The 14,176-nt window shown below is 44.5% G+C and overlaps 1 protein-coding gene across 2 annotated transcripts in view; it reads left to right on the forward strand.

Moving 5' to 3' along the window:
* Positions 1–1,552: 1,552 nt before the first annotated feature.
* MYB (MYB proto-oncogene, transcription factor) overlaps positions 1,553–14,176 on the forward strand; it is a 37,330-nt gene continuing 24,706 nt past the window's right edge. Inside the window, exons 1-6 of one of the 2 annotated variants that reach the window (XM_059700400.1) lie at positions 1,553–2,122; positions 7,174–7,291; positions 9,754–9,825; positions 11,328–11,420; positions 11,667–11,887; positions 13,555–13,789. In XM_059700400.1, coding sequence (XP_059556383.1) covers positions 2,100–2,122; positions 7,174–7,291; positions 9,754–9,825; positions 11,328–11,420; positions 11,667–11,887; positions 13,555–13,789 — 762 coding nt within the window. In that variant the 5' untranslated portion in view covers positions 1,553–2,099. The remainder of the gene's footprint in view (positions 2,123–7,173; positions 7,292–9,753; positions 9,826–11,327; positions 11,421–11,666; positions 11,888–13,554; positions 13,790–14,176) is intronic. The other variant, XM_059700401.1, reaches the window with a different exon arrangement.

Below are 14,176 nucleotides of genomic sequence, written 5' to 3' on the forward strand. Positions count from 1 at the left end.
CAAAACAACGCATAGGAAAATGATACACAAAGGAAATAATGGAATTTGGTATCTTTCCACTTAAAAGGAGTTTAAGAATCATAGAGCAGTTTTAACTCCTAAGAAACTTGGGAAAGAGGTTATGAACTCACTTTGGGAAGGGTTCAGATATTCTCATTGTAGCAGAGACTCAGTGTTTGGGAATCATGCCAGTTAGATTCATAAAATAATCCCAAAGACAGAATGCAATTCCTTTACGGGTGGTTTCTAGATGTTTGTTCTGGATATTTTTTAAATGTGTTTATTTTTGATGTGGAGAAACTTTGTTAAAGAACCTAGGAATAAATACTGGCTTTAAAAATATGTAAACTTACAAGTGACTTGTCTTTCAGAATTGTGAACTGAAATATCTCACAGTAATTTTGTTTCAGTGTTGTTTTTCTCACAAAGAAAGGAATGTTTTAATCTTACCAGCAACTGACATTTTTTTGATAAGAATTTAGACTGTATTTCAATTTTTAAGAAACAAAGTTTAAAACACCAGATAAAGTCTTGAAACCTAACATGCTTCACCATTTAATAAAATTATGACTCATTTCAGTAAGAAAATGCTTTTTTAGTAAGAAAAATGCTTTCTGAGCTAAGTTTGAACTGCCGGGGCACATGGGACACCCACAAACCCAGTCAGCAGAAGTCTCAAACTCCTATAAGATTAAAGGAAAAATAAATTAGTGTATACAGAGAATGAAAAAAAAAAATCCCCAATGGTACAAGTCTATAAACGGAAGTAAAACTAAAACTCCCCTAAAATCCCCCAATCACCAATCCTTATAAATGCAGCACTTATCTTCTCCCTTCACTTCTTCGGGCGCCCCTCGTTAAATGAACACGAACGTTCTGGGCGATTTTTATCTAGTAAGGCACTAAGCATGGATACCGACCTCCGCATGACAAATTGTTTAAGTTTTAAAACCGCGCGTGCAAACGTGGGGTTTCTTGAGTTCTGCTAGGGGCGGGCTGTTTGCAGCCCCGTGGATTTTGCAGGTGTGGAATCCAGGCGCGATCCCCGAGTGGGGCCGGGGCGGAGGCGGGCAGTGGGCGCCGCCGGGCCGGGCGGCGTGGGTGGGGCCGGGCGTGCACCGGCCGAGAGTGAAGGGCCTGTGACTGCACGACGGCGGCGTGTGGGCTCCAGCCTCTAGGAGGGCACTCAAAGCTCCGCGGGAGTGTCCCGTACGTGAACCGCGATCGCCCCAGCTCCACTCGAAATGAGTGTCCTTTGGCACTAACGAGTTAAATTACATTTTTTTTAAAGACCTAGCCAAACTTCCTATGAACACATATGCTCCCATCCCTACTATCCGCCCCCCGCCCCCGTCCGCCCCCATCTCCAGAAATCTAAGTTTTAACCCCAGCCTAAACCCCAATCCCTAATGCGGCCGTCGCGCCCCCCACCCCGCCCCGCTGCGCGCCCATCGCCGCCCCCGCAACAGTGAGTCAGAGCCCAGCGAGCTCGGGCTCGGGGGCCCGGAGCGTGCCGAGTGGGGAGGCGGTGGCGTGGCCACCGAGCCGCAGTGAGGCGGCAGCAGCGCGACGCGGCGCGGGCCCTCGCGGCCGGGGCCGGGGAGCGGGGTTTGCGCAGGAAAAGGCGCCGCCGCAGCCTCCGGCCACCCCTCCCTGGCCCTGGGCTCCCCGCCCGCGCGCCGCTGGGGCCTCGGGGCGCGCCAGGCGCAGCGCGGCGGCGCGGGAGCCGGAGAGGAGCGGCGGCCCGGCCAGCTCCGCTGCCCGGCGGGCGGCAGCCAAGGCGACCGTGGAGGCGGCGGGCAGGGCGCGTGCGCACTGCAGGGGCGCCAGATTTGGCGGGAGGGGGAGTGTCCAAAGCTCTTTGTTTGATGGCATCTCTGTTTACAGAGTTTACACTTTAATATCAACCTGTTTCCTCCTCCTCCTTCTCCTCCTCCTCCGCGACCTCCTCCTCCTCTTTCTCCTGAGAAACTTCGCCCGGGCCGTGCGGAACGCCCGCTGCGCAGCCGGGGAGGGACGCAGGCAGGCGGCGGGCAGCGGGAGGCTGCAGCCCCTTGCGGTCCCCGCGGCTCCCGGCGGAGCCCCGCGCCCGCCAAGCCATGGCCCGGAGACCCCGGCACAGGTAACGGGGCGCCCGGGAGGGCGGCCGCGGGTGGGGGCGCGCGGGGCGCGGGCGCGAGGCTGCCGGAGAGCAGGTGGGAATTCGATCCCGGATCCGGTGCGGGGCTGTCAGATCCTGCGAGTACTTGGGACCTCTGCCTCCGCAGCAGAAGCCGCTGGAAAGACTGATGAATGGAAGCGTCCGTGCAGGAAATGTGTCAGGACGTCGGGAAGCACTCGCTGCTGCTCGTTTTGCAAGTTGCCTTTCTCTCTGGGGGAGAAAGAGCAGCACGTTCCTGCGGGGGAATGAGCGGTGCCCACCGGCCCCGGGGAGCCCACTAGGTCCTTGGCTTGATGCCGCGGCTGTCGGCGAGGGAGTCGCGGCATAATTGCTGGATGCATTACGATTTGTTTGGACTTGGAAATGCCGAGCATATGGCAGATATAGGGAAAATGCCGGATTGTGTAGTAGCTGCAGGTAGTTCATTTAAATTTCATTCATTCTTTATGGAGCCTAAGAAGAGCGTCAGCTGACAGGCGGCTGGGGGGAGAAAAATATTTTCGGGGAGGGAATGAGTCTCTACATTTGCAAAATTGGTTTAAGCCCTGGCTTTGAAGGTTCTGATCATTATGCTCTGGGAAAGTTATTATTTCTAATGCAAACATTGCACACGCGCCGGCGCCGCACATGTCACCGCGCTTGGGGCGGATGGGTGAAGTCCCTTTACATTTTGGGCGGACGGAGGGGACCAGGGAACAGAGAGGGAGGCACACACGGGTCCGAACTGTCAGTTGCTGGCGCCCGGGCTTCCACCCGCCCCTGGACTTCCCGGACTGGACGCGCGGGAGCCCACTAGGAGCGGCCAGCTCTAGGGCTCGGGGGCCAGCTCTGCGGCCGTCAGCGTTGCCACCCAACGGAAAGGGACCGAGTCGGGCAGCACCCCAGGCCGCTGCTGCGCAACCGGGACGCAATCCCCGAGGGCTCTTCCCCTGGGCTGGAGGCTCCTGGCGAGGCGCGCACACGTGGATGCGGCCGAAGGCGCCGGCTCCTCCCCGCACAGTGCTCCCGCCGCCTGAGGTCGCCGGGGCGGAGGAGGGGTGGCCGGCCGGACCCTAGCAAAGAGGTCTGCCAAAAAGGTCCTGAAGGCAAAGCGGACCCAACCCCTTTCCCCACGGCTGGTTTGATTTTCTGGTGCTTATTTGGTTTTGAACCGGCTATTGCCGGTGCCCGCGCTGCACTGGGAAGTTGCACCGAGCGTGGGTGTGGGCCCTGCAGCAGCACCCTCGGACCCTGTCTGGCCGGGCGGGGGGGCAGCGCCAAAGCATGGCTGGGCGCCGGAGGAAAAGGGAGGCGACTTGGGGTTTGGGGGGGGGGGGGGGACTGGCTCCCTGCGCCTCGCCCTGAGCCTGGCCGAGCGGGGCGAGGGTGCTGCTCCTCCTCGAGTGGTTTCACCTTCGCTTTGGGGACTTCACAGTAGAGAGCCAAGGTCACCTATTTTCTCTGCGAGCAGAAACTGGGAGGAAGTGGAGGAGCGCTGGGAAGGGGTGCTGGGAGGAGGCTCGGTGGACGCTCCGCGCGGGGAGCTCTCGATCGTCCCCGCCGGGCGGGGCGGGGCGGGGCGGGGCCTCTCTGGTTCCCTGCGGCTCCCAGGTAGCCGAGGGGGGAGGCGGCCTGGAGGGGCGGGAGCCTTGAACCTACCTCCGGGGGGGGGGAAGAGAAACCCGGCTGCGGGCCCGAAGCCGTTTCTTGCAAGGCCGGCGTCAACTGGGCAGGGATTATTAACCAGGTCAGCGAAATGAGTCTGAACCCCATTTCTAGAATCACAGTAGCGGCCACAAGACACTTCCTCCCGCTCCCCTCCCTCTTTCCCAACCCCCAGCACCTCTTTTCTTTTTCGTTTCTTTGCACGGTTTGTTTCCTTGACAGAATGTAATATTCATAGTCGTACTCTTGTAACCACACCAGGTCTAGCAGGTGGGGGAGTCAAGTGCATCAAGCCTGAAATCAGCCTTTGAAAGTTCTCTGACTGTTGGGTCTGAGATCTTGTCAGTACAGATGAAGGAAAAGTTATTTCAGGCCCTTAGTAGAAATTAATCATGCTACTTAGGCGACCCGGACAACCTAGAGCACGGAAATCGCATGCAAATCTCAAAGGCGAGCCCCCATGCCTAGCCTGCTGATGGACCCAGGAGCGCGTGAGCAGCCCTGGGCTCGCTCTGCTCCCCACCCGTCCTCTTCAGGACCCGCGGAAGTCACACGCCACGTTTCCCCCAAAAGTTTGCTTTAGCACATCTCTGCGGCTGTGCTTCATTTTTAAGAGACACGGAAGTCATGCAACCATTATTTATTAGCACTGGAAAGTACCTTAGAAATAGATTCCAAGCCCTTTAGGTAGACGCAAGAAACTGAGGTCCTGAGAGAGGGGAAGTGATTTGTCCAAGTCAGACAGCTAGGTGGAGGCAAAACTAGGACTGGCACCTTTGCCTCCAGAATTCTAGTCCTGTTTGATGCCTGTTCTCTCTCAACTGATGTTGGCTGCCCCCTATGGGTGGCTGAATATGTTGCTTGTTTCTCGGAGTTGAGCTGTTTCAAGAGAGAAGTTCTGAAAATGTAATCTCCAGATCCCGCCCAACCTAAAAAGTTAAATTGAGTTGAATCTATGGGTCACTTGCAGATTACTCTGATTTTCTTGGTATCCCGGATATTTCACAAGGGTGCCACTTCATTTGGGGGATTTCCAAGGAGTTCCCTGTGAATCTTTCAAAAGATGCTGACCTACAGCTCTGGGCTTCTAATAATGGTTTCACTTATGATGCTAGTATTTTTTATTCAAGGGAAACTATTGTAATTATTGACCAGAAGTTAAGAACCTCTGGTTGACACTGCAGAACTTCAGGCTCTTGCTTGAAGGGATAGACACTAAATGAAAGAAATGGTTATGGATTATAAGTACAGTTTAATGGTGTGTGTGTGTGTGTGTGTGTGTGTGTGTGTGTGTGTGTGTGTGTGATGCCTTTTACTTTTGGATCACATCCTGCTTGTCACCATGCATCCTGGACCTTCAGATTGTTGCCCCAAATAATAGTTTTAAATTATAAGAACCTCAAATTCAGGATTTTTGGTAAGCCCTTTTGTTTGCCTTATAAAGGGTGGGTAATGTATACTTGTAAAATATTTTGGGAAGGCATACCTAATATGAATATAAACTTTCTTTTTAAAAAGAATAAGTTACATTATGATATTGCTTTATATCATTTTATTAGTCTCAGTATTACAAGAATAAATTTTATTGAAGTTTTTCAGTTAGTACAATTTTTCTTCATATCTTAATTTGATAAGTAAAAATTCTAAGTAAAAGTAATCTGTGACTGCAAAATTTCTCTCATCTATTCAGAATATGATTAATAAACATTAAGTATAGAGTAACTTCAAAAGTCATCAAAATTCATAGTTTGGGTCAATGAGGTAAAAGAAAAGGCTCCTTTAAAAACAGTAGTGGGTTCTTTTTAAGCCCATCTGGGGGAATTCCTTAGTTTTGAATTAGGTACATTTTAAGATATTTCAAATACCATTCAGTCAGAGATTTTTGAAAAAAAGAGTAAGTAGGAGTCTGACTATTAGGTGGTGTAATTATACACTTAGTCACTCTGGAAACTGAGTATTGTAAACTAGGGGCCCGGTGCACGAAATTCGTGCACTGGGTGGTGGGGGGGAGTGTCCCTCAGCCCAGCCTGCCCCCTCTCACATACTGGGAGCCCTCAGGCGTTGACCCCCATCACCCTCCAATCGCAGGATCGGCCCCTTGCCCAGGCCTGACGCCTCTGGCCTAGGCGTCCGGCCTGGGCAGCGGGGACCTGCAGTGGCAGTGGGTGGTGCTGCGATGGGCGGGCTCTGCCCCTGCCCCTGCAGGACGCCTCTGGCTGAGGCGTCCGGCCCGGGCAGCGGGGACCCGCAGCTGCAGCAGCCTCACAATCGTGGGCTTCGCTTTAGGCCCTGGCAAGGGACCCCTAGCTCCTGGGACTGCCAGCTTCGACCGTGCCCAGCTCCCATCGCTGGCTCCACCCCTACTTCCTGCTATCACTGGCCAGGGTGGAAAAGGCACCTGATTCTCCGATCATGGCTGGGGGCCAGGGCAAAGGCAGCCCCAGGGCCGCCTTTGCCCTGCCCCCCAGCTCTTAGCTCCCCCCTGGGTTTCCAATCACTGTCAGTGGCAGGGGGCTTCTTCCTGCTTTCCCTTTCGCCTCCCTGCATTGTGCCTACATATGCAAATTAACCGCCATCTTGTTGGCAGTTAACTGCCAATCTTAGTTGGCAGTTAATTTGCATATAGCCCTGATTAGCCAATGAAAGGGGTAGCTCGTACACCAATTACCATTTTTCTCTTTTATTAGTGTTGATGTGGCCACAAGTTGGATCAACTGGCCTAGAGTTTTGAAGTGTTTGATATTAATGTTATTTACAAAGTAGATCACTTGAATGTTTTATTCTTCCTCAGGTTTTTAAAACCCTTTCCTCTTAGATTCTCTTAGTCTTCTAATCTTGAAGGAATGACTATAATTATATTGTTGGGTATATTACTTCCTGAATGTTTTTCTCTTAATAAAACACCAGTCCCATTGGAACAACATAACTGAGTTATTTATTGTATTTGGGAAATATTATTTAAATATTGTGATGTATGCCAAAGATCTTGAGTGTATAATTACGTAAAGGACATGGGCTCTCATGCCTTTTATTGTCCTTAATATTAAGTTGTAAACTTAAACCTTCATTGGTTGGAAGGTTGCCTGCCAAGTGTGTAACTTGTCACTGGTCTAACAGTAACAGCAGGTTTAAACATGCAGAGCAATAAGAAAGTGCCAGGTCCTTTGCTGTATCTGTGGAGACCGATAACAGCAGAACCAGTTTCCAATACTAGAGCAACAGAATGCAGAAAACAATCTTGTGCAAGTTTTCAAAGTTTTATCATCTTAACCTTTGAAATGATTGTTGAGTTTTTGTGGAATTTTTGTAATCCAATAGTTTAAACCTTCTTGTTTCAGTCTATATCTGCCCATTTTTTATTTCTGCAGCATATACAGTAGTGATGAGGATGATGAAGACATTGAGATGTGTGACCATGACTATGATGGGCTGCTTCCCAAGTCTGGAAAGCGTCACTTGGGGAAAACTAGGTGGACCAGGGAAGAGGTAACTAAACATGTCATTAAAACATGGGGAATAGAATGTAGAATGTATTAGTTTATGAAAAACAAAATTTCAGCTAAACTACAGGTGCTCAAACTCATTGTCAGGCTCTTTGAAATCATATCCTAGCCTGCCTGTGCAGCATACTCATACTTACCTCTCACCACTCCCCATATGTGCACTATGCCTTCAATATCCAACCCTTTTGTAGTTCTTTGAATGTCCTCTCCTCTTAATTTGTTTCATCTATGCTTCCTGCTGCCTATCCTGTTCTTATCCTTTTGCTCCACAACTTCTTACTACTTCTTTATTACCTGTGGAGATATCACCTCTTCTGTGAAGCCATCCTTCACTTTCCTGGGATGCATCCTGCAATCATTGGACCCATGTTCTTATTATTGCTGTAACATATATGCCTCTTACAGGAGGCGACAAGTCTACAGAGGGCAGGGCTACATATCTGTTCATTTTTGTGGTCCTTGAATCCAGAATTGCTTAACACAAAGTGGACTATTAACAAATGTTCCCTGAACAAATAGATGAATTGCTATTTCCAAAAACAAAACAAACAAAAGAGTAAAAAGAACATGCATAGAACTTGTTTTAATGGATTCATTTAACATTCTTAAAATATAATCTATAGTATTTCACAGAGCCATATACATGGAGATCTGTTCAAAAAGCAATCAATAAACAACCATTTGACCCAGTGATCCCACTGCTAGGAATATATCCTAAGAAGCCTGAAGGAATATATGCACCCGTGTGTTCATAGCAGAAAGAATATATACACCCCTATGTTCATAGCAGTGTTACTTACAATAGCTAAGATTTGGAAATAGCTCAAATGCCCATCAGTAGATGAATAGATTAAAAAAACTGTGATACATTTACCCAATGGAATACTATGCAGCTATAAAAAAGAACGATCTCTTACCCTTTGAGACAGCATGGAGGGACCTGGAGAGTATTATGCTAAGCATAATAAGCCAGTCAGAGAACGACAAGTATCACTTGATCTCACTTATATGTGGAATCTAATGATTAAAATAAATTAACGAACAAAACAGATCCAGAGACATTGAAACATTGACTTATTTCAGGAGGAGTGGGCGGATAGAGATTAACCAAATAATTATATGCATATATACATGGCCCATGGACAAACAATAGTGCAGGGAAGGCCTGAGGAAGGGCTAGGAGCGGAGTGGAGGGGGTTAATGGAGCTGGAGATGAGAAAAGGGACATCTGCAATATTTTCAACAATAAAGATTTTTTAAAAGCAATAAAAAATGGAAGGAGATATATCTGCTTACCTTTTTCTGATAGCTTATTGAAAACTTGATCTTTGTAGGAATGAAAAAATATTTAAGGAGAAAAAGTATTAATGTATAGGAAAAGTTGCTTTTCCTTTGAAGTTTCAAAAATTTTGCAATTGATTTTTTAAAGATTTTATGTTAGAATTAATGGTATTGGCTCTTCTGCAGTTTCGTTCCACCCTACTTCACATAAGCCAGAGCTCCTCTTGTTAGGCAGGCAGGATTTCCAGTAAGGTCCATAGGAAATACATAATTTACCTATGGAGATTTTGATTTAGAATCTAAGTCTTAGATGGTTCTTCCACATAGCGAAGTTCTCTTGTTAACACTGGTTTCCTAATTCCCATGTCTGTGTCACACCAGGGATCCACATTGCGTGTGAAGTTAGCTGTGCAAAAATGTGAGGGTTCTCTTTCACTTGGTAGATCATGTTTAGAAAGAGTGAACTGAAAGATTTTCCCCTGATGTTTGGTGTCTTTTGTGTTCTAACAAGTTTGTTCTATTAAGTTCTGTATTCTAATAAGTTTAAATTATGCATATCTTGATACAAAAACTAAATGACTTTATTACATCATACATGCCTTTAAGTTTAATTAATAAAAGTGATCTTCCATTTTTTTTATTTGTAAGAGGTTAAAATAACTAAATGTTAGAATGGTGGTTGAGCTATTTCTTACCCGAGATCCTATCTATTGCCATGTCTAGTTAAATATCTTGAATCTAACATTGGAGGTCTTTTTCCCCCGACAGAGTAAAACTTTTAATAGTTACCATGTATTAAACATTTAGTGAGCCAGGCATTATGCTAAATGTTTTGCATAGTTACTTCATGTGATCCCCAAATAACCCTTTTGACATCAGCACTCCCATTATATAGATGACAATACTAAGGTCCAGAAAAGCAAAATGATATAATCAAGCTTATACAACTAATCAATAGCTGAGTCAAGGTTCAGTCTTTGGTCTGTCTGACTCTAAATAAATCTATACTCTAAATCAGTATGTCACATTAATTATCTGTTGTATTGGATATTTTTGAGAGATTTTTTGTGAATTAGGTTATTGAATTGATTCCCCTTTACTCTAACTTGAATAGAGTTGTACAGTAAATGACTGATGTCCTTGGATTACCTTTAACTGTCTTAGGATGAAAAACTAAAGAAGTTGGTGGAACAGAATGGAACAGATGACTGGAAAGTTATAGCCAATTATCTCCCGGTAAGTTAGTAATTTTTTCTTCATGTAAAAGGAAATCTCCCAAAGATTTAAGTAAGATATTTTGGGAGAGTATGTGAAGACATTGCTTATTTGCTATATATGAGAAATTGGGGGAGAAATGCCTCATCCATAACCTGTAGTGTATATTATAATACATATAATTGGGGTTTCTGAATCTATTATGAAAGGACATACAACATTTTCCAATGTTTTCTTCTTATTTTACCTTTTCATTTGTTGGATCATATAAATATCTTTTCATTTATAGGATACTATAAATTAGCACTCTGGTGATTTGTTATATGATAGATGACTAACCTTGTGATATTTCCCCCAAGCCAGCTTCTTTTAAATTTCCTTTTAAAAAAAATAACCATGTTTTGGTACCCCAGTTGAAAATTTCTGAGTCCTTCTAGACTTGTTTCCCTCCCCATCGCCTACACCTAAGTAGTGACTAGGGGTTCTGGAATTCCTTTGTCATTGGTCTGTTAATTCTCCTCACTATTCTCCCTTCCCTCTTCTCTGGATGATTACAGTGGTTTCCCTACTTATAGCTTTCCACTTTTTTATCCTTTAGCAGAGGGAGCTTCCTAAAATGCAGCTGTAACTTATCTTTTCAAAACCAACAACAGTGACCTAGTTTCATAAATTAAGTGCATTGCCTGGACCTGGCACACAGGGTCCTCCCATATGGCCCCAACATACAGCTCCAGTTCTGGTTCTGACTTCCCCTCTGTAAGCAGGTTTAGTTGAATTCATGTCTGCTGACCCTCCTCTGGGCCTTTGTCCCTGGTGATGCCACCTCCTAGAATGTCTTGCATAGTTACTTCATGTCCTTCAAAGTCCATAGCAAGAGCTTTTCCAGACTCCTCCTAAGGAAACATCATTTCTCCTAAAGAGGTTTCTTTTCCCACCCCAATATCATTTTGCTTTGATTTCTTCTCGCATATGAATCAAATTCTGCCTTCTATTCATTATGTATTTGACTTTTCCTCCTTATAAAATTACAAGCTCTTATAAGGTAGGGCCTATCTTCATTCATCTTTGTTCTGAATATTAACACTGGTGGCCCTACATTGAAGCACATCTCTTAGTTTGAATGAAGTCACTAGAGTGGGTTTCCATAAAAGCTTGACCTTAATATGGAATCCCTAACAGGCTTAGTCTTAGTCCTAGGTACTTCCACATGCAACAGACTGAGGTTAGGGTTAAGTTAAATTCACAGCCATTCATGCAATATGATGGTCCTTTTGTTCACATGGCAGGACTGTTGCCCTCAGGAGGAAGAACTTCTAATTTTAGATGCAGCTTTGATATATTCTTTGTATGTTCTGTAGCTGTAAGTAATGAGGGCTGGGTGGGCTCTCCAAACATGCCCTAGAATGTTCTTGATCATTGTCACTGTATGTTATCCATGTATGATTCATATTCTAACAAAATCTTAGTGTGCACTTATCACATCATATCTATATGACAATGCCTACTTTATCTTATTTGTCTAGAATCGAACAGATGTGCAGTGCCAGCACCGATGGCAGAAAGTACTAAACCCTGAGCTCATCAAGGGTCCCTGGACCAAAGAAGAAGATCAGAGAGTAAGTTCCTTCTTCATTGTTGTATGAATCATAATTAAGAATATTCCCCAAACTACTTCCTTGAATGTTTCCCAACTTAAGAAACAGGTAAGGTGTACAAACAAGAACCAAAAGAATTCTTTTTCCATATTTTAAATGAATGAAAGCAGGTTTTTAGAAATTTTCTAAAGATCTTGTAACAGAATGATTACACTGACTCATTACATAACATTAAAACATAGGTTATTTTTGTGTGTTTATCTGAAGGTGATAGAGCTTGTACAGAAATACGGTCCGAAACGTTGGTCTGTTATTGCCAAGCACTTAAAGGGGAGAATTGGAAAACAATGTAGGGAGAGGTGGCATAACCACTTGAATCCAGAAGTTAAGAAAACCTCCTGGACAGAAGAGGAAGACAGAATTATTTACCAGGCACACAAGAGGCTGGGGAACAGATGGGCAGAAATCGCAAAACTACTGCCTGGACGGTAATAATATGTCAAAAAATATATTGATTGGGAGGAATGAGGGAGTGGGTATTGAACAGTCTGTTTTAAATGTATGGTGAGTGAATTACATTCCATCGATTGTGTTTCATTCATTAGACCAGATCCATAGCTTTTAGAACTGGAGGAGATCTTGGAGTTTATCTGGTTGAGTACTTCCAGAATCCACCCAACAGTGAGCCTTGAGCCAAGTCATTGAACATTCCTCAGCTTCCCTTTCCCCATTTTTACTTCACAGGGCAAGTGTTAGTGTCAAGTAAAATATCTGTCAAAGCACATTGTAAACTACAAAACTCTAAACATACAGAAGGAAACTGAGCTAGACAGTTTGTCTCTGCTCTAAGTTCACATAGCTGGTTAAGTGACCAGAAGGACCTCGCTATCATTTTCCTGATACCAGCATTTCATTATACCACTTGGCTTAATTTTCCTCTTTTAAAGAAAGAAATAGTATAATTATAGAATTATCATACTGCTTCCAGGTTTTTAAATAATGTCAGTGTTATCCTTTCTTTCTAATGAAAGAGGCACAAAAAATGACCTCATTATGAGGGAAATGTATGGAAGCTCATTTTTGCCCCTTTCCCTATTTAAACAGTTATAACAGATTTTTTTTGGTGGGGTGGGGGAAGCTTACATAAAAATAGCTAAGACAAAATATTTTAAATATTTTTGTTCTTGAGCTTTATAATCCAAAAGTGGAAGAAGGGTCATTTAAAGGAAGGCCATGGCTCTGATGGTTTATCTGGTGTTCTCTTGTGATGTTCCAAAGCATTTCCTCCCTTGTGATTCAGTGTGAGCTTAGAGAATTCAGGAGGTAGATAACAGGACGCCTTTTCTCCCATATGGTTTGAGAGGATATGCTGTTGATTCTTCTAAAAATTTAAGGGGCGATTGAACTTCCTCTTTCTTTAGCATACATTCCCCACCCCCATCAAAATAGTAAAAGGGAGGCTTAAAACGGTTTTTTAAAATTGAGAAACTGTTTTCCTAAGAATTGAAACACTTCAGTAAAAATGCTTTGCAGTTTGAAAATACATCGGGAGTTAGCATTTCTCCTATCTGGATCCTGTTTTCCATTCTCACCTCTGTCTGGTTACCAGAACAATTTGAAATGGTTTTCAAAAGATGGGAGTTGGTTTTTTTTTCACTCAAAATGTCTGGCTGATGCTGCTGTTGATAAAGAGAGGACAATGAGGTGGCAGCAGCATCATTACCATTCACCCAACTTTACTGAGGACCTTTTGTGATGTCCGTGTAGCCCCCACTAAGCCAAATCAAAGGAGTAATTTTCTAGGACAGCTGGAACTTTAAGTTGTATTACAGTCTTATACCAGTCAAAATAAATATGAAGGGTGGTTGTATTGAAAATACTCTTATCAAGGAAACAAAATGGTTTAAGGATTTCAATATTTATAGAAAACTACAACTCCATATTATGTAATTAAGAGAAATGTATGGAATTTAAATTAGGTAATAGGGAAAGCATGATTTTAGGAGGTAGAAAAGATTGAAATGATTAAAAAGAAATGACACTATTAGTGGACCAAAAGAAAAGGTCTCTGTTAGGGACAGTTTTCTGTCAATTAACTCTAATCTGAATTGAAGTTTTTGTTTGTGAAATTTATATGTGATATATTTCTGTGCAGAACTGATAATGCTATCAAGAACCACTGGAATTCTACAATGCGTCGGAAGGTGGAGCAGGAAGGTTATCTACAGGAGTCTTCCAAAGCTAGCCAGCCAACGGTGGCCGCAAGTTTCCAGAAGAACAGTCATTTAATGGGCTTTGCTCATGCTCCGCCGTCAGCTCACCTCCCTCCAACTGGACAGCCCTCAGTGAACAACGACTATTCCTATTACCACATTTCTGAAGCACAAAATGTAAGCCATTCCTGAGAATTTTGCTTAACAAGAGAGGTGGTTATTTTAGCTCCAGGTAATAATACCCTGTAGTTGCATACTTTTCAGAGAGCTTTCATAAACAGGATCATGGCATAGGTATTGTGCTTCCTGATATGGTTCTGGGAACAAGGGCATTAAATGATTTGTCCACGGTTACACAACTCTTAGAGACAGTGTAGGCTACAAGCCAAGTTGTTAGATTCTGATGCTGCTTTTAATCTAATTTTGGAGTTTAGAGTTTAAATGTAACCTTACTAACAAGGTCCTGCTGAAGAAGACTGGGGAAATAGGGGTGCAGTTGTAGTCAAATATTTTTGTCTTCCAGAATGAAAGTGAACATGATATTACATTTAAAGAGCAGATAGT

Source organism: Myotis daubentonii, chromosome 6, assembly GCF_963259705.1.
Source record: "Myotis daubentonii chromosome 6, mMyoDau2.1, whole genome shotgun sequence".
Classification (NCBI taxonomy): Eukaryota; Metazoa; Chordata; class Mammalia; order Chiroptera; family Vespertilionidae; genus Myotis; species Myotis daubentonii.